Here is a 25,893-nt window from a genome sequence, read left to right as displayed (position 1 = left end):
GTGATTGCACCAACTGTCTAATATTTCAGTAGTTCAGTAGAACTGATAGATTGTGGGTAGAAACTGTCCCTGAATCTGCTGCTGCGAGTCTGGATGCTGCTGCACCTCCTACCTGATGGAAGGAGTGTGAGAGGTGTATGGCTGTGGTGGGTGGGATAAGAGAGGATCTGTGGGGCCTTCCTCCTACAGCGCTGTCAGTAGAGGTCCTGGATCCTTGTTCTTGCTGATGTTAAGAGGCAGATTATTGTCCTGACGCCATGATGTCAGGGCTCTTAGCTCCGCAGTCCTCCAGATCCTCTCACAACAAACCCCATTTTTCTATTCAGATCTTTCTTATTCTGTATATTCAATATGAACACCATACATACATTCCAGAGGTTTTAGGTTTATGAAATTTCATAGTTAAACAAGAAATAAAAAAAAACTGCTGGCCTACAGATCACAAACATCCAAAATAATGTAACAAATTGTGAATAGCGTCAATTCGCATTAAGGTTTTGGAGAGAATACCAATAATGGAGCAAGCCTCTATGAGCGAGCAATTTGCAATGGTGGGAAGGAAAAATTCCTTGTAATAGGAGGAAACCTGGAGTAGAAGCAGGCTTGGGGACGGACAGCCATCTGCATTGATGTACTAATCTTTAAAGCAGAAAGGTTTGTTTCCTGAATACAAACTTGGAGATTCTTCCACAAGGAGGCCCACAAGTAAACCAGCAGTCTGAGCCTGAATTGCTTGATTATGATATTTCCATATTATGAGGGGCCAATAAAAAGAAACCAACATTGAAGAAATAGGATCTCTTTCTCATCTTGGGATTTCAGCACTTTCAGAACAGCCTGTTTATAATGATGCATGCATTCAGTAATTCTAATTAGAAACTGTTTCTACGATTTCTAGGGCTGATTACAATAACCTCAATTTCTTGTGAACTTATGGGTGATTCAGGCCTTTCAGATAAGCCTTTAGTTCACTTCATGGATACATAAAACTATAAAAGTATCATCCGCACAGCAATCAAACTATATGCATTGTTTTCTAATATTACCTTATAAAAGAAAAGCATGTATAATGTCAATAGAACTGATACTAGCACAGAACACTGTGACCAACTTATGTTAAATAAGATTACTCCCAATTTAAATACACAACTGTCTATCAGATATGTGACCACAACCACAGGAGTGCATCTTTTAATACTAACAGGATCTCTGTAGTAGACTATTGTGATTAATATTATCTAACACTGCTCTGAGGTGCAACAGAACAAGTACACAGTGCACTTTCAGAGGCCAGAAGATATTTATAACCTTCACCAGTACGGTTTCTGTGCTATGGTCTGTTTTTGTCAGTAAACCCTGACTGAAACATCAACGAGATCATTTCCTTCTCAAACTATGTTAGTTTTTCACAAACCTTTGAAATTAGAGGAAGACTGGTAAATAGTTTGATAACTTTAGCTGGAACTGATGTTTTTTTTGAGTAGTGGTTTAATTAGAGACAACTTTAAGTCTGCACATATCCCATTGACAGAGAAACTGATCAGCACTAGTGAAAGTGGACCCTGTCTAAAGGACATGACTTTGAAGACAAATTATTGCAAGAGTCATTTAAAAATCACCACATACAAGGTTTTAATCGTCTGAAAATCGTCAGATGGGGGAAAAAAAAAATAAAAATTAGTCAATGCACTACAAATATTTTATGTTACATAGATTAGAGGTCTTTCATTTGCAACTCAGACATCGACAGCATCCCACAAAACAAGCAAAAATGTGAACATTTGTCATTCTCAACATCCAACTCATGAGGAAGGACTCAACTCTTATCAAAATATGCTTTGCACATTACAGTAAAAATTAGCTTCTAAAGTAAACTAAGTGACAAAATAAGAACAAAACATATGGATACAAGTGTATTTCTTTTTACAAAAGGTAAAACGAAATCATACAAACGGTTTAAATTTACACAATGTATCTGACAAAACCAAACATTTTTCACAGCGAACCTGATCTATTCCATTTTATTCCTCCAGAAAAGCAAGTGTGCTTCAGGGGCGTGAGGTGCAGGTTTGCATTTAGGACATTCAGTATTCACGTCTTGATTAAGCTGAAAAGGTCAGAAGTACCATTCTGGCACAGAAGGGGGATGGAAGGTCTGAGGGGTCTAAATAAAGGGCTAAAATGCCCATTAACAGTTAAATATATACCAATGACGCTTTGTGGAATGTCCAAAAGCTCTGAAAACTGATGCAACCAGAGTCCTTTCAAAAAGTAAAATAGACTAAGACTTTAGTCATCAAACTTTATTTTCTTCCCCTGGGGTTTGCCTCCAAAGCCACCGCCACCTCTTCCACCTGAAACAAGAAAGACGGGCAACTTAATCTACAAGGCAGCATGTTTAGCTATTTTACAAAACAAAGATAAAGAGGCACACTTAGACATCGCTCTGTTTCAGTTAACTCTTGGAACAACAAATGTAAAAATCTACCAGCTTAAAGCTGCAAGTCAGTTAAAAGATGACCATTGTAGCCACAGGTTTAGGAGTTTAATCCCTTACCTCCGAAACCACCGCGTCCGCGTCCACCTCCACGAGGTCCTCCTCGTCCTCTTCCACCGCCACCACGACCACCAAAACCGCCAAAGCCACCACGGCCTCCTCTGCCGCCACCTCGACCGCCGAAGCCGCCGCCACCTCGGCCTCCACGGAAGCCACCTTCACCCTTGGGCTTGGCGTAGTCCAGAGTCACCTTGCTGCCGTCAATCTCGCCATCCTCCATTGCCTCCTTAGCTGCTTTGCAGTCATCCTCATTGCTGAAGTCCACAAAGCCGAAGCTATAGAGCCAGACAGGTTAGGGGACGAGATAATGGAAAATGATTCTAATAAATAAATGTAATTCTAATGCAGTGCCATGAATTAAACTATTTTACTTTGTCGGGTGAAGTATTGGTTTTTAAATAACTCATCTGAGCAAAGTCATCCAATTCAAACCACATCGAGTCTGTTTCACATCAGACATGGGCAACTGCCACTAAGGCAGCTGCCTGTTTAACTGCGACTTTGCTCTCCTTCTCATACGAAACCGTACACTGTCATTGTTAGACAGAGCGGTGCTCAAGAGAAGTGCTGGAGAAGGAGTGTTTGCACCTGTTCAAACTTACCCCTTTGATGACCCTGTATCTCTGTCTGTCACTATCCTGGCTGCTACAGCACCCTCAAAGGCATCCTTGAGGGTCTCTTCTGTTGTGTCCTCAGAGAGACCCTTGACAAACAGGGTTTTAGTTGGACCTGGTAGAGAAGATGGCATCATGTAAATAAGCAAAATAATACCCATCTGGGCAAATCTAAACAATTAAACAAATTAAAATTCATGGAAAGATCAGCTCAGGACTTGACTATCTTTGAATCTTCACAGAGTTTCAGGAGATAAAGATTTCATCACAGCTGGAAGAGTCTCAACTAAAAAGACAACCGATTGGTTTCATGACCTACCTGAGTTTCCCCTGTTCCAATCTCTGCTCTGGCTGTACTCCAGTCGAATTGATCGGCCTTCAATTTCTGTGTTGTTGAAATTTTCTAGAGCATCTTTAGCATCATCTGTGCTCTCAAACTCCAGAAAAGCAAAACTAAGGAGAGAAGAACAACGATAGAAAAAGAGTCAACATCTGTTTTTAAATGCTTCATCTGAATGTCTCGCTGAGGGCTATTAGGGTTAAAATGTTTTCATTTTGTCATTTTAGAAAGGTTACTGTAATTGTTGCACAGCAGACATAGGCAACACCCATGTAGGTGGGCAGGCCTGTTCTAACTGTGCACTGGCTCTACTTCTCGTGCGACTCCAAGTACTATCACGAGGAAGATTTACAGGAGCTCAAGAGAAGGCGCAGGTGTTTTACACACCATGACTACATTTGAAAGATTGAAAGCCCTCGTTGGGGTTACCCGTGGCCACACAGACACTCACCCTTTGGGTCTGCCATCTCTCTGTGGAATCCTAATAGAAACAGCTTTCTCAAATGTGGACTGCAGCACTTCCTCTGTTGCGTTGAAGGAGAGATTGTTCACGACCAGGGTCTTGCTGGCCGCTTCAGATGCTACAAAAAGAAAAGATGAAACATTCTTCAGCTGTCTTATGTTATGTTCACTATAGATCAGTACATTTGCAGAACTGGCATTGGCCATACAAACACAGACACTTTCATTAAGAGTATAGATACTTATGCATTCTAATAATTGAAATTATTGGAACTGCTTGTTACAAGTAGCTTGTCTCACAGTTCTACAAAATATCTCAAGCTTACCTGATGCTCTGGCTCCCATGTGGCTCTTCTCTCCAGTGTAGTCAATGATGATGGATCTCCCCTGTACTTCAGAGCCCTGGGTCTCCTCCATCGTTCTCTCTGCATCAGCCTCAGTTTTGAACTCTACGTAAGCAATACTGTAAAAAACAAAACAAAAACATGGAACATACTCTTAAAAAAAAAAAAAAAAAAAGGAACTGAGTGATAATGATGAAACTTAATCAGCAGTTCATGTTCTACAACTACTGCCCATAACTTCAACTGTTTACTATGCTGAAAAAAATTTACAACCTAGCTTGTTCTTACCCTTTGTTTGAAGTATTCTGGCCAGGAGGCACCCGGATTTCTACTGCGTCTTTAAAGATCTCTTTCAGGTCATCTGCCGTTGCGGAGAAGGGAAGGTTCTTCACAAACAGTGTCCGTGCGTCCTTCTCTGTGGGCCATATGTCAGTGTCAGCGAGTACAGGAACAAAATTATTTTCCATCCACAAAGAAATGTTTCAATTCATGACATCCATTACCTTTTTTGGTGTCTTGCGAGCCTTCTTTGCTGCGGGCCTTTTCCAGTTTCACTTCCTGGCCCATGACCTTTTTACCATTGAGCTCCAGGCCCTTCTGCAGGTCCTCCTCAGATGCAAAGTCCACATAGCCAAATTTCCTGTAGAGTTAAAAATGCAAGCAACATCAGACATGCCACCTTCAATGAATTTAAGTGTCACAGACCAGCTTCTTTTTTTAACTTTACAAATAAAACAAGGGCGCTGTCATGCCAGTTACAATGACAGGATACTTTAATATTTTACCATAAATTTAACTTGTTAACTGTTAAATATTAACAAGCCAAGTAAACCATTAACTTGTTTCTATCAACCGGCTATGGCCAAACTGTCTTCAGATGTTAATCTCAACTACATGGTGATACAAACAGAACCAGTCAAACACATCTGATATTTGTGATACACTCAAAATCAATCACTTATACCCAACGAGTGCATTTTGATAGGCAAGAATAAGCCAACCAGAAGGGATTAACTATGATTTGTTTTAAATGTAATTCTTACTTGTTTCCTCCTAACCGGACGTCTGTGATCTCAAGGCCGTTCTTGGAGAAGAATTTCCTCAGTGAAGCTTTGATCTCATCAAAATCTTTGCTTGAGTTCAAGTTTCCAACAAACAGAGAAAACACTGGCAAACAGGGAAAACACTTCAATTACTTTTGGTGTAAAAATGCATTATTGATATTTATGTTGACATTTTGGGATTAGCATTAAGCCTCTTGTTGATAAACGTAAAGAAAGCTTATTAAAACAGGCAGAATATATTTATTCTTACCCTGTCCTTCTGACTTTGCTTTCTTGGCAGGTGGAGTGTCCTTTTTGCTCTCAGCCTTCCTCTTCGCAGCTGTGGGTTCTAGTCAGAAAGGAGAATGACGACAAAAAGAGAAAGTGAGTGGGGCAGTGAGTCTTCATTGTACACATCATCAACAAAGTACAGTACATAAGCCATCTTACAGCACACACACATCTTTATTATAGGGTGGTGATCACTTTTGAGTGACTTTATAAGAACTGGGAGAATAACACTTTCACTTAATTTTTATTTATTTATTTTTTTAAACTCCCAAACTTACTTTCTTCTTCCTCCTCATCGTCGTCCTCCTCATCGTCATCATCTTCGTCATCCTCCTCATCATCTTCAGACTCTTCCTTGGCTTTAACCATGCCTGCTTTCTTTGCCTTGGTGGCTGCTGGAGCAGGAGTAGTGTCCATTTCCTCTTCAGAGTCTAAAAAGCAGAATCAAAGCCGAAGACGTAAATCTCACAGTAACTGTGGCCGAATTCAAGTGCATTGAAAACGAGTATTACTGTGTGTCAGATAGTTCAAAAGGTGACATCATACGTGATCAGTATTAAGTCCCTTGTTGATCATCATACAATGTTAACTATTTCAATGGCTCCTGTTAAAAACAAAAAAATGTGAGGATCAGTCTTACCATCATCATCATCATCGTCTTCATCATCGTCTTCTTCAGATGACTCTTCTTTAGCAGGCTGAGCCTTTGCAGCCTTGGCTGCAGGCTTTGCTGGAGTAGCCTTCTTGGGGGGAGGGGCTTCCTCTTCTGACTCGTCATCATCATCATCATCATCATCAGAGGACTCCTTTGCAGGCTGAGCCTTTACTGGGGGCTTTGCTGCAGGCTTAGCTGCCTTCTTGGGTGGTGGGGCCTCTTCTTCAGATTCATCTAGACAAGAAAAAAAAAACGAGTTTGTTCATTTCATTGCAGAAATTTTCAACAAAACCTCTTTAGAGTTCAAAAAAGGGCATTAGGTTGTAACAGCGATTGAGGATAGGACCGGCAGACAGCAAAATACACACCGGTACCGAAGACATAGCGCTGTCTTTGTTTTTCCTCCGTACATTACACACATGAGTACTAAACAACCACATGCATGCCAAGAAATGGAGGATGTTTTGTGATGCATTACATCACCAGACTGTTAGCACAAATACTTGGATCAGATTAAAATGAAGCCATTGACAGTTTTATTAAAAACACAGTACAACGGTAATTACTATCAGTCACACAATACCAAAAGCCATACCATCCTCCTCCTCATCATCATCATCTGACTCCTCTGCTTTTGCAGCAGCTGCCTTGGCTGGTGCTTTTTTAGCCGGAGTTGCTTTTGCAGGTGTCTTCTTTGGTGGGGGGGCCTCCTCCTCCTCTGATTCGTCTATATATAATAAATAGCAAAATCGTCTTAGACAATATTATGCTCATTTTAAGATTTTATCTTGTTTAGATCAAGAATGTATATTATGAATTTAGACAACACGACACATTCACCAGTTGAGTGGAAACAGCAGTTTTCATAACTGAAGGTTTTCTTTCTAAAGACCATCTGTTTCACTGTTGTAACTAAATGTCAAAAACAACGTTTTTCTTAACTGAGCGATGCCTGATGCATTTAATAACGTTAGAGGGACTCACTTTCTAACATCTGGATGATCCTTAAACATCAAAACAAACAAAGTAGGTCAATCTCTATATATTAAAGTCCAGACTAAATTTCACCTACATACTGGTTATGTGAGATACGTGAGATATGAGTATCATTCAAGTAGTTTCATTTTGGACCTTTATTACTTACCAGAATCATCATCTTCACTTTCTGCTTTTTTGGCAGGAGTGCCATTTCCAACTTTGGTGCCTTTGGCTGGTGTGGCTTTCTTCACCGCTTTAGGTGGAGGAGCCTGCAGTTTTTAAAAAAAAATTATAATAATAATAAAAAACACTTAATACCACATTTTACATTTTAGCCATAAAATACTTGAGACAACGTCTTTGTACCTCTTCTTCCTCATCACTGCTGTCCTCTTCGCTGGATTCCTCCTCAACTTCTTTAGGGGGTGGAGGGGCTTTTTTCTTCTGAGCTGCTTGCTTATTTGCTGCCTTCAAAAGAAATCCCGGAATGCAAAAATTGTTATTACCAATGTTTTTAAAACCCAACAATAATGGAGCCCTACAAGTAGCCAAGCATAGATTCCGGTAAAGAAGAGGGTCTAACAATCATGGCACCCGCTGCAGCATGTCCGCAAACATGAGGGGGCTTTAGGCCACGTGGAATTCCACGGTTAAAATATAAAACAGGAGAGCCGTGCCGCTTGTTCAATAATTAAATCATCAACGGCAAACGGTTACGTGAGTTTAAAATAAGCCACTCAAATGATAACTGTGCGCGCCGATGGGGTTTCTCGGTTTTGGTTGCTTGCCTCGTGTGTCACTCAGAGCAGGCACAGAACCCACGTGGAGCTCTAGAGGTCGGTCAGCTAGCATGCTGGGTAATTTTACCATTTGCTGACAAGCATTAAAAAATTATATTTATATATATATATAAAAATATATGCCGAACAGTTATCTAGAAAGTCCGTTACGTGACAAAGTTTTTAAGTGGGGCAATTTAAACTTCACACCGAGAACTACCAATATTTCCACAAAATGAAGTAAATTAGAATCAAGTCCGGGTATGAATGCGCTAATGCTAGTGGTTAAGCTAGCCGCGTGCTCAAATTTTCGGTTTTTACAACAGTTTTCTAACAAATGTTGGTACAGGTTGGCAGGCTGGCCATAAATTGATTTTGCTTTAGTCTTTCTATACGCCATACTTAAATCGAGAGCGCGCACGAAATCCACACTAAGCAGCGGTTTAGCTTAGCAGGCCAGAGAGCCAAAAGCGAGGCACAAACATGGCTGATCGCAAACGAAAAAGGCGTAGTAAATGCGGCAACACCACCACCATGTTGATTCATTTAAAAAAAGAAAAAAAAAAGAAAAAAGGCGACAATCGCTGCTTTACCTGAGCGGACATTTTCTTTTTCCGCGAATTCACCCCCTTTTTTTTTTTAACAAACGCACCAACTTCTGCTTAAAGGCCTCGTGCGTAAACACAAGCCTTCTTTCTATTACAAACGCACGCACTATTTTTTAAAATAGAATGACGTAATCTTACCTTTGCTAACTTCACCATTGTGCTGTTGTGTGTTTCAATAAAACACGAGAAGCTGGACGTCTGAAGATGAATTTAAAAAAGAATAGCTAATGTATGCACGTGGACCTGCCTACTCGATGGGACATTGGACAGGAAAGACAGAGACGACGAAGACGCGCTCGGTACTCCCCTTCTTCGCGCGCTCTCGCCGACCCGCCCACATGACTATCTCTACCAATCACAAGCTAATGTATTTGCGTCGTGCCCGCGCCTCACCCCACATACAGGAAACATTGAATTTTACTACTCTAAGGAAATACTGTATAACTATTCTCGTCTCACTATATCACTAAATACATGACAAAAACACGAGGCAGCACTGTCAAATCTACCGTGTTTAACCTTTAAAGTCAATGTTATGACAGTCTGTATTTAATATGAACATGTATTAATTACATTGCTATTATATCATTATTATTATTATCATGGTTTAGTTTTTAATATACGTATAGTTATAGATGTTTACAGTTAAAATCTTAAAGAAAACTATTTTCTGCAATTTCCCGGACTTAACGCTACAGAAACCATATACAGCTTATTGTCACATATCCCATGCAGCTGTTTACATGGCCACGTGGTTCGGCACGGTTGCCAAACGATCAACCACGTGTAGTCCACCACGAGGTACACGCTACACTATTAAACAGCGATAGTTCCCAACTAGTATAGTATAGTATAATCTAAATACTTCAAAGTGGGGTATACATAGTAGTTCAGTCCAGTTTTAGTACATGTTTTTCATGTAACTGTATACATTAAAATAAAACTTAAAAAAAACCCCTCTACATAAGGTTTTTCCATGCTCGGAGTTTGCCTTTGCAAGGATGACTACACACAGGAAGGATGTAAGCAATAGATATTTGTTGCCTTTTTGGTAGATGCGTGCATTTAAAATGATAATAATAATATTTAGGCTTTTTTTTCCCCTCAGTGAAGGAACCTCTTTTTAATTGCCATTAAGTTACTTTTACATTGTAGATAATTTTAAATATAAATATTCATACATTGTTTTTCTGTTGCACAATTGAATCCTGGAGCCAACCAGCTGATTCCCAGGGCAACATGAAGAGCACATTTGAGTAATTAACCCTCAACACCACACAGAGGCAGCATTGCATTTAACATCACTCGGTCTTACGGACTAGTCTCAGTGAATTACAACTACCTTTGATTTGAGAAAGATAATGTAACTTTATTGGTCCCTTCTTCTTTGTAATAATAATGATAATAATGATAATCTAACCATTCTCTTGAACTTCAATATCTTTTGTAGTCAGAAAGCTCACAGAGTAGCCATTGTTCTACCTGTCTACCTGTACAAAATGTTGCATTCTGTCCAACTTTTGCCCCTTTTCTTAGTCTTGCTGTGACATTCTGGACTTGTGATCACAACTGTAGTTGACTGTGTTTAATTATTACAGTCGTCCCACTGTTGGTGGTTTTAAAGCATATCAGTATAACTGAAAAAACTGTTTTGTGTAAAAAAAACCCCACAAAAAACAACAACAACAACTACAAAAGAAAAAGAGCTACTGAAATTGCCACATTGAAATAACAAAGGTACATACAACTACACAGCAGTGTCTATGCTGAATTTGCAGAATGAATAGGTGTGCCTCTTTGCAAAAACCCTCCTGTCACTCTGTCTCTTGTTCAATTATTCACTGCTGTCTTTCAGCAACAATCATATGACCCCTTATGAGCAAGTGCTTTGGCAACAGTGGGAAGGAAAAACTCCCTTTTATCAGGAAGAAACCTCCAGTAGAACCAGGCTCAAGGAGGGGTGCAATCTGCTGCGACCGGTTGAAGGTAAATGGATGAAGACAGGACAAAGACATGATGTAGAAAAGAGCCAGAGATTAATAATAATTGAATAGAAAGATGTGTTTAAACACAGTGAGTGAAAAAGGTGACTGAAAAAGAAACACTCAGTGCATCATGGGAATCCCCCGGCAGCCTACACCTATTGCAGCATAACTAAGGGAGGATTCAGGGTCACCTGATCCACCTGATATGCTTTATCAAAAAGAAAGTTTGAAGCCTAATCTTAAAAGCAGAGATAGTGTCTGTCTTCCAAATCCAAATTGGAAGCTGAAGAAGGGCCTGAAAGCTGAAGGCTCTGCCTCCCATTCTACTTTTAAATACTCTAGGAACAACAAGTAAACCAGCAGTCTGAGAGCAAAGAGCCCTAATGGGGTGATATGGTACTAAAAGCGTCACACATGATAGCGTCACACAGTTGTTGCAGCTTGTCAGCATCACATCCATGATGTGAATTTTCCAATCCATCACATCCCAAATGTGTTCTACTGGGCTGAGATTTGGTGAATGCACAGACTATCTCAATACGATGAACTCATGTTGAGAAAAACAGATTTGGGTGATCTGAGCTTTGTGACTCGTTATCCTCTTGGAAGCAACCTTCAGAAGATGGTCATAAAGGAATGCACATGGTCAGCAACAATACACAGGTGGACACAAGGGGCCCAAAGTGTTCCAAGAAAATATCCCTCTCACCATTGCAGCAAGCTGAATCACTGATACAAAGCAGGATGGATGCATGCTTGCATGCCAGATTTTGATCCTCACATCCAAATGATGACCGATCAGACCAGTTTACATTTTTTCAGTCTGCTGTCGTCCATTTTTGTTGAGCCCGTGTGAACTATAGCCTCAGTTTCCTGTTCTTAGCTGACAAGAGTGGCAGCTTTTGCGGTCTTCTGCTGCTGCAGCACATCTTCTTCAAAGTTCAACATGTTGTGCATACTCTTCTGCATACCCTAGTTGTAACAAATGTTTATTGGAGGTACTCTTGCCTTCCTGTCAGCTCAAAACAGTCTCCAATTCTGCTTTGACCCTTGTCATCAAGAAGACATTTTCATCTAGAGAGCTGCTCACTGGATGTTTGTTTTTTTGTTTTTGTTTTTAGAAACTTCTCTTTAAACCCTAGAAATGGTGTTGTGGGATAACCCCAGCAGATCAACAGTGTCTGAAATACTCAGACCTGTCTGGCACCGGCAGCCATGTCTCATTCAAAGTCACTTAAACCCCCTTTCTTCCTCATTCTGATGCTCACTTTGAATTTCAGCAGAACATCTTTAACATATCTACATGCTTGAATGCACTGAGTTGTTGTCATGTCATTGGACCATTAAATTAATTGCTTAATCGTGCAGCTGAACACGTGTGTCTAATTCAGTGGCTGTATTTTAGAATGGTTAAAGATCAAATATAACAACATTGAAACTAGTAAACAAATTCACATGGCAATGTGACCGTGTACGGCTATATGCTGGCCTTTGATGAAAGCTTTTATTAACTGGAAGCTCTGCCACTGAACACACTGGATTTAACACAGCAGTGTTGATATATTTCTTGCTGTTGTTCAGTGTATGTTCTATTTTGTTGTTGGTGGGTGCAAAAGGTGTTATAACGATCCCCAAACACTACTTTCATTTTATTATTTTATCCTTTATTTTTTTTTAGACTTATGTGACTCATGTTTCTTGAACACCAGGTACATGAGGTGGGCATGTTGCCTTTGTGTTTTCCAGAGTAGCGTTTACACTTAGTGTGTAGTGTAACAGCTAGGTAGGCAGGCTGTTCTGAACAAGTACTGGATATTACGTTCTTTTCTTTTCAGTGAATTAATTATTGACTTTAATTCGGCTTTAGTTCTATAGCACCGGCCACCTCAAGGCCTGTTTTGTATGTGTGTGTGTTTAAAGTTCTATTACTATGAGTATGACCTTCCTACAGTCAATAATATAGGTTCACAAAAAAGAGACAAACACATCTAATTTATGATTGTAAATGTGTTTTCACAGTAAACGAGTACTCTCAGTTTGCTTCTGTCAGCTGTGCATCTCTCCAGTTTGCAAATCAGTAGCAACCTCAAAGTCAGATGCACACATTCACAACAATCACACCATAAATATCATGTTTCACGGTATTGGAAAGGAAATCTTTGAAAAGACTTTTACATTGACTTCACTGTATTCATTAGCTTGTAAAGTGTTCTCTCTGTATTTTTGTGGCTCTCACCCCCTTTAGTGTAATTACACCATGAAACCTTTGAGCAATGGACCTTTTTACGGTTTCACAACTGAGCACAATTTGTTGTCTTTTTTATGCTTCATTATTATAATCTGGGTGTGTTTGTTTTCCTTTTTAATATCGCACATATATGGGCTTTTCTCTATATGCTTGTTGTCTTGTTTTAAGCCTTTTAGTTTGGAAACTACGAGATAAAAAAGCCATTTTGCTTATATATCATCTTTATATAATGTTAAAGTATGTTATTCCTGCAACAGTTTGGCTGTCTGTGCAGGATGTATCCTGTTCCTTCCTCCCTATGATGAATTGGAGAAGCATAAGAGAATGGATGGATGGATAATTATAAGGTGATTTTACTGCTTATTTTAAATAATATTTAAATTTACCAACTGGTAACCGGATGTAATGTGTGGAAGAATTAGAGGAACATGTGGCTTCCTATCATCTTTTTAATTAGTGGTCAACATGATGGGTTATTTGGGGATTACAGCGTTATTGCCTGAATTCTAAAGATCGCTCTAAGTCAAAATTTAAGTTTTCAGTGTTTTCTTCTATTTGTGCAGCAAATTTGTGCAAGAGCTTTCGACGGTGTGGGTACAATCATGCCAGGTTGAATGCAGGAGTATAGATGCAGCACCCAACAAATCTTTATTGTTTCATATAAATATGTTATCTGATAACACAGAGTTTCAGATATTTGCTAATGTTTGAAACATTTTTTCAATATCCAAGCAGGATAAAATCTTTAGTAAATGTTAAACTTTGGCTCTCTGTACCAAAGTGTGCCTTTTGTAACACCAACCCAACCGGCTACAGCAGATGGCTGCCCCTCATGAGCCTGGTTGTGAAGGTTTCTTCCTATTAAAAGGGAGTTTTTTCTTCCCACCATCAACAAGAGCTTGCTCAAAGGGGGTCAAATGATTGCTTGGTTTTTCTTTTCTTTCTAATATTGTAGGGTCTTTACAACATAAACCGCTTCGAGGTCACTGTTTTATGTGAATTGGTGCCATAGAAATGAAACTGAATTGAACTGAATAAAAATGAATGGCGCTCCATCTAACAGCAGGGCAGTCTTTGTTTCTCTTCTGACAAAACCTCCAGAAGCCAGGCAGAAAATGCTCACAAACTAGAATTGACTAGTTTCACGGAACACACAAAGACGCACAGATCAAAGATGTAAGTGCACATGGAATGTCTGTTTTATCGTTTTCGAAAACATTTACAACTATTTGAGACAAATGGGGAAAAAAGGCAACAAACAGAACTGACCTACAGTTTGCATCCATTTCCAAAATGTTACATAAATAAAAATCCATATTTATAAATATCTCTTTTTTTTATAAACATATAAATAGATTTTAAACATAAATACATTTATGCAGGGAACGATGAAGTACATGAATGTACAGCAGCAGCAGCAACAATATACAGCTTTGCGGTATGTAGTTTTTTTTACACCATTGTCTGCCATGTTGTACTACCCATCTGTGTTTGTATCTGTTGACCATGTTGTATGTTATACATATATGTACTGTATATATGTATATATACCTGCATATTTATTGTATATATATGTCTATATTAGGATTTTGTAGTATTGTCATCCAAGTCTTTGTTTATGCTGGTCATGGTGACTTTCGTACCATAGAACAATCATGATGAGTTTTTCTTTATTTTCCCCTTCTGGTAAGAACAAACTCAACTTTTGTCATCCAAACAAACACGTCGTCCAGAGATCTAGAAAAAGAGAGGAAAACAAAAGCAAAAGGTTAGACAGAGTCTTTCAAGGTCAGCCTCATAAACACATGTTCATTTATTCGATCTTTTGTTAACGTAATACATGTATCAGTCAGGGAATCTCCAAATTTACTTGTTGGTTCTTTACTCATTAACTCACTTCTCATCTAACCACTTTACTTTAGATTAACTCACCCGTATGGTGTTAACCAATGAAAAACACACTCACCCATTGTTAGTCACTAACACTCCCCCATAGGGATGTCAGAGTTTACCATAAAATCGAAAAAAGGTGTGAAGCCTCAGGACTAATCGTGTGTCACTTAGATTCCCCAGTACTTAATTAACCCACACAGCCCCCTTTTCAGTTTATGTTAAAAACACTTAGTGAAACAAATGTGTTTCCAAGAAACATCTTGACAACCAAATATGTGTGTGAATGTGTCTCTGCAACCCCACTTCCGTCCTCGATATCTCCCTGCCCTTTTTCTTAAATGTGATATATTGTTCTTGTGTTATAGAAGCAGATGGGATCATTCATAATGATGTGCACAGATACAAGAGTGGACTTCCTAAATGCTCACTGGTTTCTTTCCCATACATCAGCTTAAGCGGGCTATCCACTTAAACTGATGACTAAGACTATCCTGTTCTAGGAGGTAATATCTATCTACTTAGCACTTTTAATTCTTATTCTCATTTTTATTTTCATGTCTATTTAAGCTTAATTTATAACAGTATTTATAACAGCATGTTTGCACTGAAGCACCGCAGCAATTTCCTAATGTTGTAAACCCGCTCAACATTTGGCAATAAAACCCTTTCTGATTCTGATTCTGATTCTAATGCTAGAAGGTTTAGGCTTGATTATTTCCCTAGATTGAATATTTCTAAGTCAAAGGCAGTAGTGAACCACAATATTTTCCATAGCTGAACCATGCAATGCTGCATAAATACATGTGTCTTATGTATATGACAGATAATCCTGTAAAATCATCATTTAACTGCGAGGAATACCAACAGGAAATTATAATAAATACAATATTAAAAAATTGATTATTATGTCCATTTAATTAACTAGGCCATTCTTTTTTAAAATCCCTGATTGTAATTTGTCTCCCTTTTATCTTTCAGCATTCATTCTTTCATTTCATTTCACCCTGTTGCTTTTGGGCTCTGTTTACATGTCACTGTTTGCTGCTACAGTTAATGTTGCATAATGTTAAAGTGGGACTGATATGAGCGACCACTCACCATTCATTGCAGCGCTGCTCCAACCCTAGCATCCCATGCCGCTGATGGTGCCTATCCTGTCCATCTTGTGTCCGAAGCAGCCACTCCGTGACGAGGAGCCAGCCTTCTTGCTTCCCGATTTGTGTTTCCTGTTTTGGGGTTGATCGTTGAGGAGACGAGCCCACATGCCTCTGGCCCGGGTGTCCACCCGTAAATCGCGCAGTAACCGTATCCGAGTGCGCACAGCGTCGAGCCGTCTCTCTCTCTCCTCCGACTCCAGAAACTCCGTCAGCTCCTCGCCCAGCAAACTTCTAAGAGACTGAAAGATAAGAAAATAAATAAACAATCTCTCCCTCAGGCAAATAAATTGTGCAAAGACAAATGCTTTTGATGAAAGTGAAATCTATGGTTTGTGCCCGTTTCAACAGAGTAGTCATTATATGCTAAATGTTTGAGGTAAACCTCAGCTTGGCATATATTCTAACGCTTTCACAAACGTAATGGCCGGGGGCACGCGTTGGCATTTTTCTCACAGCACGGCACTCAAGAATCCATTAACTTGTATCATCTAACCAAAAACAACTTTGGAAAAGATCCACGAGAGGCTCCAGTCATGAGGTTCAAACCTCGAAGGAAACCCCTGAAGAAGAGTGCAGTACTTCTGTTTTATTAAGTTACCGACTCTGACACCTCGCTCTCAAAGTGAAGACAAAAAATAAACAAACTTAAAACAGGTGCCTGTAGCTTACTTATCTGTTCGTAAAGTAGACTGTAACGAAGACCTCCAACACTCCAAATTTTACTGAGCTTAGAAAATAATTACAACATTATTTCAAACGAGTATTGTTTTAAAGGGTCAGCTTTATTCAATTCTATGCGTAATTGCGATTTTACGCACAATTTTGTTTTGGTTTGGTAAATCTTATTTTGAGTACAAGTAATAAATACATAAAATTCCAAAAATGATGTTGATAGTCAGTATAATAGCTTTTCAGAGTTATTGTAAACTAAGAATTTTAATGTTTTCCCCATATGTGGTTTCATTTAAAAAAATCGCATATGGGCGATTTAAAGTCTAAAAATATCACAGGGATGCTCGGAAACAAACTTTCACCGGCTGTTTTGGTTGCATGTCACTGAACATGCCGTCTGTTTGTAAATAAAGTGCAAGTGGACAGGGGTGTTACACTCTGAGTGTGGAAAAAGAGAGATTTTCCCCAACAGCTTAACAAGAACCAAATTGTGAAATATGATGCGCAAAGCTACTGTCCTGGAGGACCTGTGCCACAGAACAGCTGCTGCTGCTTCTTCAGTATTCAGCTTCCAGCAGCTTCAGTCCAAACCAATCAAAAGGTTCTCCTGGTCAGTAATAACAATACAAGTGACTTTTTCTTACCTTCTGCTGCGCTTGAGTTAAAGGTTTTGCCCCCATCCTCACTGAAAGTAAGGTGACCATAAGTCCACACGCTACAAAGTATGACAAGTTCATTTTGACAAGTCTAGCAGTTGTTCGGGGATTCCTCTGCGCTGCAGTTCAGATCGAAGGACGTTAGCTTCAGCCAATCAGCTTCTAAACACAAGGAGAGTCCGTTTTTTACTCCAAAGCTCCTCAAGTGCTTCTCTAACTCTGTGTATTAATCCTCGCCGCTTTATAGCCAGCCCATGGTGATGTCATGAAAACCTGCGTAATGGTTCTCCTTCCTCGCCTATTCACTGTTTTTTGTACCTGCCTCTAAGCACGTCATGCCAGGGATTAATTAAATGCAAATGACACAAGCTCCGGTCATCGCTGTGTTAGAGAAAATGATATAGGCTATAAGCTATCAAAAGGCACAGACTTTAAGCTTTTAGACCTCTGGCTGAGATGCAACAGCTGAAACCAAAGGTGGTTTCAAAGGCTGCGCGTCAAGAGCTGAAGAGCGACTTTGGCAGTGAAATGAATTCTAGGATGCCAACCGTCTGTGCTGCGGAACATCTTAAAAAGACATACAATATGCTGCGCGTGGATGACATATCCTGTTTTCTTTAAGCGAAAATTCAGAGTCTGCTGCTGGAATTAAAGGAATTAGGTCATTTTTTAGATACCTTCCAGAAATTCAAATGTGATTTTCTTCATCTAATCACTTTTTTGGAAGGCACAAAGCGGAATTTTACCAGAAATAATTTGATGTGTTACTGCGCCACTCAAGCCCCGTGTTTTTCATTTATTTTTTTAAAGGGTAAAACTTATTATTATTATTATTATTATTATTATACAGAGGAATGCAAACATACAGAGATGGAATTATTAAACAACCCCATTAAGTCATTTGCTCGACGTTATTTACATCAGAGCATGACATCAGCTAAGGGGGATTCACACCGAAAAAACCTCAGACGGTTCATGCTGATTCATAAAAAAACAGAGACACTCATTATAAGTCATGTCATGTGTCTGGATGTAAATGGCAATTCCCCATAAACCTTTTAATTAGATGGTTTTGTGTTTCATGGCGGTATCTTACAGTTTGTTTTCTGTCTTTAGATCAGGTAGTCCACTTACAGAGAAGAATCTCAGAACTACTGTGGCTACTCCAACACACACTGGATGTGTGGGACTGTTCAGACAGTCACCCCCAACTCAGAAAGGAGGCACAGACATGAACCCTAAGCAATGATTACCACACCAGTGTCCAGAAAAAAATTTATACTGTTATTCTTGAATCAAAGTTGGTATGTCACTAAGAAAAGCTGCTGCTTTCTTAAATTTTAGCCTGTGAGTCTGCAGAGTGCCGTCAATATGCAGGATATTTAACCAGCGATACTTCTATAAACCAGGAGGAGGGTGACTCTGCACAAATGAGTGAAACTATACAGAAGTCAATATGTTTATACTTACTTTAGGCTTAAAAATTGGCATTAGCTGCTGACTCCAACCAATGAGTGATGATGGGTTTTCATACAGACTATGTTACTTTACCACAAGTCCAGAGAAGAACAGTTGAATGGGTGTCGGTATAAAATCTAGTGTAAGGAAAAGCCTTTATGGCTCGCAGCCTTTCAACCCCTCTTACTGGTTTAGAGAATGCCAATCAACAAAGAGCACTCTCAAGCTATATACTTCTATACATCATATCTATAAATGAATGCTTTTTCATTTTTAAAGTGTTACAAGTAAGTCTTACCGGAAAAAACTACTGTAGCACTAAAGTGTGTAACAAATTTAGCTTTAATCTGCAGCTGGGGATTCTTTTTTTTAACATATAAATGAATGTAGTTGTATTTAAGCAATTTGCACCAGGTTTGTCTACTTTTGGCAGAAAACCAGAGTTTTTAATTTAGTGTCCAGCACTGCTGCACCTGTTTTATGTCAACCAGTAATGACTGGTTTGCCAGAACTGAATAAAGGAGATGGCTATAGGGGCTGGGAATATGGTGGAAACACCTTGGTGGAAACACCTTGGAAGTGTCCAAGAAAAGTTTCTGATGCTCAGGATTTTTTAAAAAGGAACTCTGTAAGAGAGTAACCCTTCTGTAGAAGTGTGACACATGCATGAGTTGCTTCACTTCCAGGGTTGAGAGAGTAGTTTCTTGTTAAATCTTAAAGTTTGACCACACATGTTTCAAACAGTGTAAACCAAGAAAGTTCAACTTTAAAGAAGCGTTTTTGATACTGCAAACAGCCTGACATTGATGTATAGTTGCCTAACACTCGTAAGCTCACCCACGGTTGGTTACATATGCCGTGTGACCTGCTTTAAGATATACATAGAACTGTCACTATTAATTGGTGATATGCAGTTAGAACAATGATGATCTAAAAATGTTTTAAAATAAGTTGCAATCAATCACTAAAACACTTAAACGGCATGTTGTCAAGGGAAGTTTAAATTAAAAAGTCACCTCACTGAGAATAATTGACCAATTTAAAGATATGCGCACATTTTGAGACAATACAAAAACCCTTGTAAAAAAAAAAAAAGATACTTTTTGCAGTGTGGAGTGTTTCTGGAGCAGTCGAGGCCCCACATAGTGGAGCAGAAATCTCAGGCAGCACCATCTGTTTTGGAACACAGAGTGGCAGTATTTGCTATGCCGAAAAGCGAATACCCCTCAAAGTCACATGTTACTGGATCAATACTATACTGTAAAACTAAGTCATTAATCAGCAGATCGCCAGCATTTGAAAGTCCTATAAAGGCTTTTTAGAGCAGATTTGGCATATGGAAAGTGTATACCTGCATTTTTTTGCAGAACATATGTCATATTTATTGTAGCAGTGCTGGCATACCTGCCAAAAAATGTCAATCAGAACGTGTGTTGGATTTGCATTGAATCGTGCAGCAAAAACGATGTTTGGATGGCAGCCAGCTGCAGTGTCATCATTAGGTGTCCATGTTTCAACCAATACTCTGCTTTCTTTTTGGTTGCACACCATAAAAAATGATCGTTAATAATAATAATCACTTATGGTGTGTGTTAAAGATTATGACTTTGAAGGCTAAATAAAATACTGTGTGTATAATTAGACAACATTACTCTGATAAAGCATATAAAGTATATGGTTTTGCCCTATAAACTCATAAAACAGAGATGTTGATAAACTGAACAGATGAACAAGATGACTGGCCTGTGATATATGATGTAATAACAGAGCAACATGCATCCAGACTTTGCTTCTCTTCAAAGACAGGACACAAACATTACAATGTCACATTTTCCTTCAGTCTGACAAACTTACTAGACTCATCACTGTCACTACATGCAGAAGTTCTCTTAATTGCTTGAAATGAAAGTAATGGACTTGTTTTGGCTATATAAAGCTATAAAAAGAAAAATATAATGAAAGTTTTTATTGGACTCTGAAGTCGGAGCAGTGCAAAAAATTAAAATAAATAAAAATTAAAAAACAAGGGCTAAATATCGGACTGTGTAGACGATAGTACAATTAGAAAAAGAGTAGAGACAAGTTTGGAAGAGCTGATGGGAGAAAACTTCTTCTCTCTAAAAGGCACATGCCAGCACAGCTTAGGTTTGCAAAGTTGCATCTGAACAAACCACAAGACTTCAGGAACAATGTCTTTTGGACAGATGAGACCAAAGTGCAGATGTCTGACCATAATGCACAGCATCACACTTGGCAGCTCACAGCATATCAACACAAAAACCTTATACCAACTGTCAAGCATGGTGGTGAAGGGGTGCCCAACTGTGGGAGTTGGGCACCTTGGAGTCATTAGAGTCGAGCTCTTCTGTATACCAAAGTGTTCTAATCAAAAGTGATGCCATCTGTTTGACAGCTAAGGCTTGGGCCAAATTGGGGTTTGGAACAGGACAATGATCCCAAGCACAGCAGCAAATCTACAACAGAATGGCTCAAAAAGAAAGGAATCAGGTTGAGGTTTGGACTTTGCCATAGTCAAAATCCAGATCTCAACCTGATTGAGATGCTGCGGCGAGACCTTAAGAGACCTGTGCATAAATGAATCCCAAAAAAACCTAAATGAACTAATGTAATGTTGTAAAGAAGAGTGACACAAAAACACTTCCACAAAAACATAAAAGGCTGATAAAGACATACAGAAAACTTCTGTTCCTTAAGTTATTGTTGCTGAAGGTGGTTCTACAAGTTATTAAAATTACAGGGTGTTCTTAGTTTTGACATTATATTTACTTTCTGAAATGACAGTAATAAAATCTGCCGGAGTAAGGTAAGCTGTGGTGATGATAAATAGCTCTTAATTTTGCCTCAATCAGCCCAACTTGGCCCTACCTCTCTCCAGCACTGGATCCCCACAGGCCTGTGTTCTCAGCCCACTGAATGCCCTGCACACCTGTGACTCAAAAAATAACCTGAAGCTGAACATCCTTAAAACAAAAGAGCCCATAATGGACTTCAGGAGGCACACATCGGTCCACTCCCCTCTTATTATAAACGGAGAACGGTTGGAATCTTTCTCCACCTTCAGGTTTCTGGGCACCCACCTACTGCCTGGGTGTTTGGTAGGCAGGGGCCACACCTGAGAACAGGAAGGCTGTGTAGAGGGTTATTAACACCACCCCTGGAGGCCACTGCCAGATCCTGCTGTATCAGGAAAACCCGTGTCATCACAGGTCACCCCTTGCACCCTGCCCAAAAGTTGTTTTACTGCTGGTCCATGTTGAATAGAATAAGTTAGTGAGAGTAACAGAAAAAAATGTAGATGAAATTTGTCATCACAACATTTGTACTCATGTAGTCCAAAAACTAACTAAAATAGTTGAAGGTTGTTCCTTTCATATAAAAAAATGTTGAAATAAAGAAGGCTTTTTAAATCATCAACAGGATGTACTTGTCTGACATGAGTCATACTGTTACATCTGAACTTTTATTGCTGGTTTTTTTTGTTTTTGTTTTTTTTCACAGTGTTGATGGCATTTATATTGAAACATGTTACTCTTTAGTGCAAAAAATAATTTAAGCTGAAAATAATCAACACAGGTGCATCACATCACATTGTATATGTGATGTAAAATATGTTTTTAGCAGCTACTGCTGCTAAAAAGGCCACTCACACTCCAAGGTAACTGCAGTAAAGATGTTCAATTGCATGGAAAGCTATTTTACTAATCCGCTTTTACAACAGCAATATGGTGCAGCTGAACTCTGCTGACCTTGTGTCCATGATGACATCTTTGGGTTTTGCAAAACATTTTTCACTGATTGCTAATCCCTTTATTTTGAATTTTAACAAGTGTATGACACATTCTTTCTTCATGTCGCAAGTGTTGTGTCACAAGTTTGCCTTTTTTTGTACAGTTTAACAATGTTACACACTTTTCCCAATGACATCACATGGGTTACTGAGAGCACCTATTTTGCTATGTCCTTTTGTACTTCCCCTTTTTCTCCCTGCCTTTCCCACAAACTCTTATCCGCTCAATTTTCAGTAATTTTTTAAGCTTTGATGTGGCTGAATGAAAATGAAGCAGCCTAACTTACTTGCACCAGGAAGCTATGCAAACGTATGGAGAGACCATGTGTTGCAGTAGCCGTTGCACTGAGTGTCTATGGGAGGGTTGAGTGTCTTGATTCCTCCTCTGGGTTTATGTAAGACAAACTACAAGGCTGTTATGGTCCTATAAATAAAGGTTTTATTGCGTGTGGAATTTTAATGCTTTTTACACAAGTGCTCTGAAGCCTTTTGCATGTGCCAACAAACACGCTTGCCTTTATTGGCAACACAGGGCTACTTGACTAATGTACACAAAATGCGTATGATGACTGTGTAAACACACATGTTTTGGAATGAACTAGTTTTAGAGGAGGTAGGGTCTCCTGTCTCGATGTTTTTGATATTATAGGGGTAGGTACTAATTTCAAAAATGTTAACACTTGTTTTACTGTGGAGCAAACTCACTAGTGCATCATCATAAATATCTTAATACTGTGAAAAAAGTAAATTTTTGTACTTTAGTACAAGTAAAGTGTAAAGTGACTATAGCCTATAGCTCATCAAATCAGAAATCCAGTTTCTCAAATCATTAGAGTAAAAATGCCCATCTGTAATGATCAAAAGTGTGTTAATTTATATACTCAATTTATAATTTATATACTAATATGCAAAATACTCCATCATGCGGCGTGGCATGCAGGTGATCAGGTTGCTTTCTTAGCCTTTAGTTCGTCTGTATTTTTGGGTCAGGTGTTTATTGTCTTCTTCTTGACAGTCTGTGGGGTTCGGGTCGCATGGATTGGCTGGCTGGTCAGTCATAGTAGTAGCATGATCAGCCAAGCATTTGGTAGTATTGGCACTGTGGGCAGGTGATGAATTCTGCAGGGAAAGGAAGTCAGCATCTCCATTAAAGCTTGTCAGCATGAAGTACTCCTAGATGACAGCTGATTAACGGTCAGACCAACCGCCACCTCCACCAGCAGATGACACGGCACCCAAATCATCATAGCCTGAAGACCTTATAGAAGGTAACGACACTATCCCAGTAGAGAATCTGAGTAAAAGGGCTTTACTTTTGAAAAGTGCAGTGGAAGGTGGTGACATCAGCTGTTAGACCTCTGTGCTTTGGAACCAACTTCCAGTTTGGGTCCAGCAGACAGAGCCACTCTGTACTTACACTTGAAACTCTTTTGTTTGATAAAACTTATATTTCCGGCTGGATCAGGTGAATTTGCTGCATGGAATATTTTTTTAGTCCTGATATTTTTGTGGAAAACTTATAACCTAAATAAAAATGTAAAAATGCACCCTTAGCAGTCACATCAACATGCACATTATATGTCCCAACCAAAGACAAACTTTTTGTAAGCTAATGCAGGTGTCACAGCATGTGAGATGAGTTTTCCTGAGAATGGTGGAAGCCCTCCATCATATTGTGTACTGCTGTTCATGCATGAAGCCAAACACAAGGCATAAAGAAACCACAAGTGGAATACAGTCATATGAACAATAGAGTTTTATTGCCTATTCCAAAGCATGCACTTGTGCTTTTACTTTATTGCAATTCCATAACCAAAATATACTGATGTGTTTTGAGCAGACATTGAGGTGACTAATAGGGGAAAAAAATTTCAGTCACTTCAGATTCAGATTTAGCATCTCGTGATATCACAGGGGAGCCACCGTGGCATTATAATTTAGATTTTCGCTCAATTCCAAGCATTCCTAAGAGACACAGGTCAAGTTCCTTGTGAAGGTTTAAATGCAGAAATAGTGCAGTTCTTGTAACAGAATGACGCTGCCAGCCATTTGGCCTACTATTTGTATATTTATGTTGTGTGCCAAAAATACTGTGTGTAATTTTTTGCTCTCATGGCATATTGCCTCAGTCAGAAAAACATTCCAATCTGGAGGCAAGAAGACAGAACATATGAAAATGCTCTTAGGTCAAAAGCTATTCTTACCCAGATTTGTTTTCTGGACCACAAAAGATGCTGTCTGGGTTTTAATTTACTGGGTTTGTGTTTAGCCGTTGAAAAGTCTGTAAATGGACATGCACAAATTGCTAACATGGCCAGATACTGAGCCAATGATTTCAGCGTGGAAAGATGTAAATGCTCATGACATCGTGTTATAAGTGGCTACAATCATAATTCATTAATTATTCACGTTTTATAATCCCCTTATTATTATTAATGCCATCGCCAAGGTTACTATTACCATTAAAACCATAAAAGTGAATAATATACAGGCTGTTGGAGAAGCATTTATTCCAGTGTTCACAGCATTACCACACATACTTGGTGGCGGACATGTTATTTCAAAGCTCTGGTGTGTCACTTTTTCAAACCATGTGGAAAAATACGTGTTTGGGGTTTGGGTTGCACAAGCTGCGACAAAACCACATGGAAACAGGGCATTTTAAAACAGATATATAATCTTGGCTCGACGTTACAATTTTTTTGCTTGACTGTAAATGGACTTGCCTATTGCCAGACAAATGCCACTGCACAAAAACACTGTTTCCCTAATGAATTTTTTTTATTCGAGACCAATATTTCCCCAATATCTCATTTATTAGTGATTGCTTTTAAAACTTATAGTGAGTCATGAGGAATGTGGTTTTTAACAGCCGTTTTTTTTTTCTTAACCCAACGGAACATGTTGCTGCAGTGCTCAGCTGCACCACACCATCCATTCATTTTCAGAACTGCTTATCAGGGTCACAGGTGGGGCTGGAACCTATTGAAGCTGTCACAGGACAAAGAGAGGCCACCTTATTGAAGGGCTGCAGCTTAATACAAACGAAAGGGTGCAAGCAGCGTACACACATTAGCATCATTATGTTGCATAAGCAAGATAACTGCTGCTTACACCATTAGTAAGCGCTACACACTTCTGGAAACATCCCAGAATACTGATTGTCTAAACTTTCAAAATAAAATGTCCAGGTGAAACATCAACCACAAAATCCAGTGCTTTGTTAACAAAAATCCAATTTACAAGCCATTATTTGTTTTTGTGCACTAATGTGTTGGGTCCATCTGTGTGCTACCTACCTTGATGATTTTAGTGGAATTAAAGAAAGGGAATCTTTAAAATATC

General features: G+C 39.1%; 2 protein-coding genes and 2 non-coding genes across 4 annotated transcripts; all 4 read right to left on the bottom strand.

Moving 5' to 3' along the window:
• Positions 1–1,607: 1,607 nt before the first annotated feature.
• Positions 1,608–8,965, bottom strand: nucleolin (nucleolin multifunctional protein). Its single transcript, XM_085381707.1, has 16 exons — positions 8,810–8,965; positions 7,651–7,752; positions 7,451–7,553; positions 6,902–7,033; positions 6,292–6,540; positions 5,930–6,082; positions 5,632–5,709; positions 5,361–5,484; positions 4,821–4,957; positions 4,606–4,732; positions 4,300–4,436; positions 3,963–4,092; positions 3,491–3,624; positions 3,160–3,286; positions 2,558–2,832; positions 1,608–2,354 (listed from the first exon to the last, which is right to left on the bottom strand). The coding sequence occupies exons 1-16, from the start codon at positions 8,825–8,827 to the stop codon at positions 2,290–2,292; spliced, it is 2,091 nt and encodes a 696-aa protein (XP_085237833.1). The 5' UTR covers positions 8,828–8,965; the 3' UTR covers positions 1,608–2,289.
• LOC146653175 (small nucleolar RNA SNORA75) lies at positions 2,998–3,124 on the bottom strand. Its single transcript, XR_014907782.1, has one exon. It is a non-coding gene; the product is annotated as a small nucleolar RNA SNORA75 (small nucleolar RNA).
• Positions 6,626–6,765, bottom strand: LOC146653174 (small nucleolar RNA SNORA57). The gene has a single exon (XR_014907783.1). It is a non-coding gene; the product is annotated as a small nucleolar RNA SNORA57 (small nucleolar RNA).
• Positions 8,966–14,091: 5,126 nt separating the features above from the next.
• Positions 14,092–17,513, bottom strand: nppc (natriuretic peptide C). The gene is made up of 3 exons (XM_085382480.1): positions 17,271–17,513; positions 15,896–16,193; positions 14,092–14,641 (listed from the first exon to the last, which is right to left on the bottom strand). Exons 1-2 carry the CDS (start codon positions 17,361–17,363, stop codon positions 15,921–15,923), a joined length of 366 nt encoding a protein of 121 aa, XP_085238606.1. The 5' UTR covers positions 17,364–17,513; the 3' UTR covers positions 14,092–14,641; positions 15,896–15,920.
• Between the last annotated feature and the right edge of the window lie 8,380 nt (positions 17,514–25,893).

Source organism: Rhamphochromis longiceps, linkage group LG15, assembly GCF_057381845.1.
Source record: "Rhamphochromis longiceps isolate RC_006_pf linkage group LG15, R_longiceps_female_GT1.1, whole genome shotgun sequence".
NCBI classification, from domain to species: Eukaryota; Metazoa; Chordata; class Actinopteri; order Cichliformes; family Cichlidae; genus Rhamphochromis; species Rhamphochromis longiceps.
The sequence above is the reverse complement of the archived record's forward strand: the minus strand, read 5'-3'. Positions and strand labels throughout refer to the sequence as shown.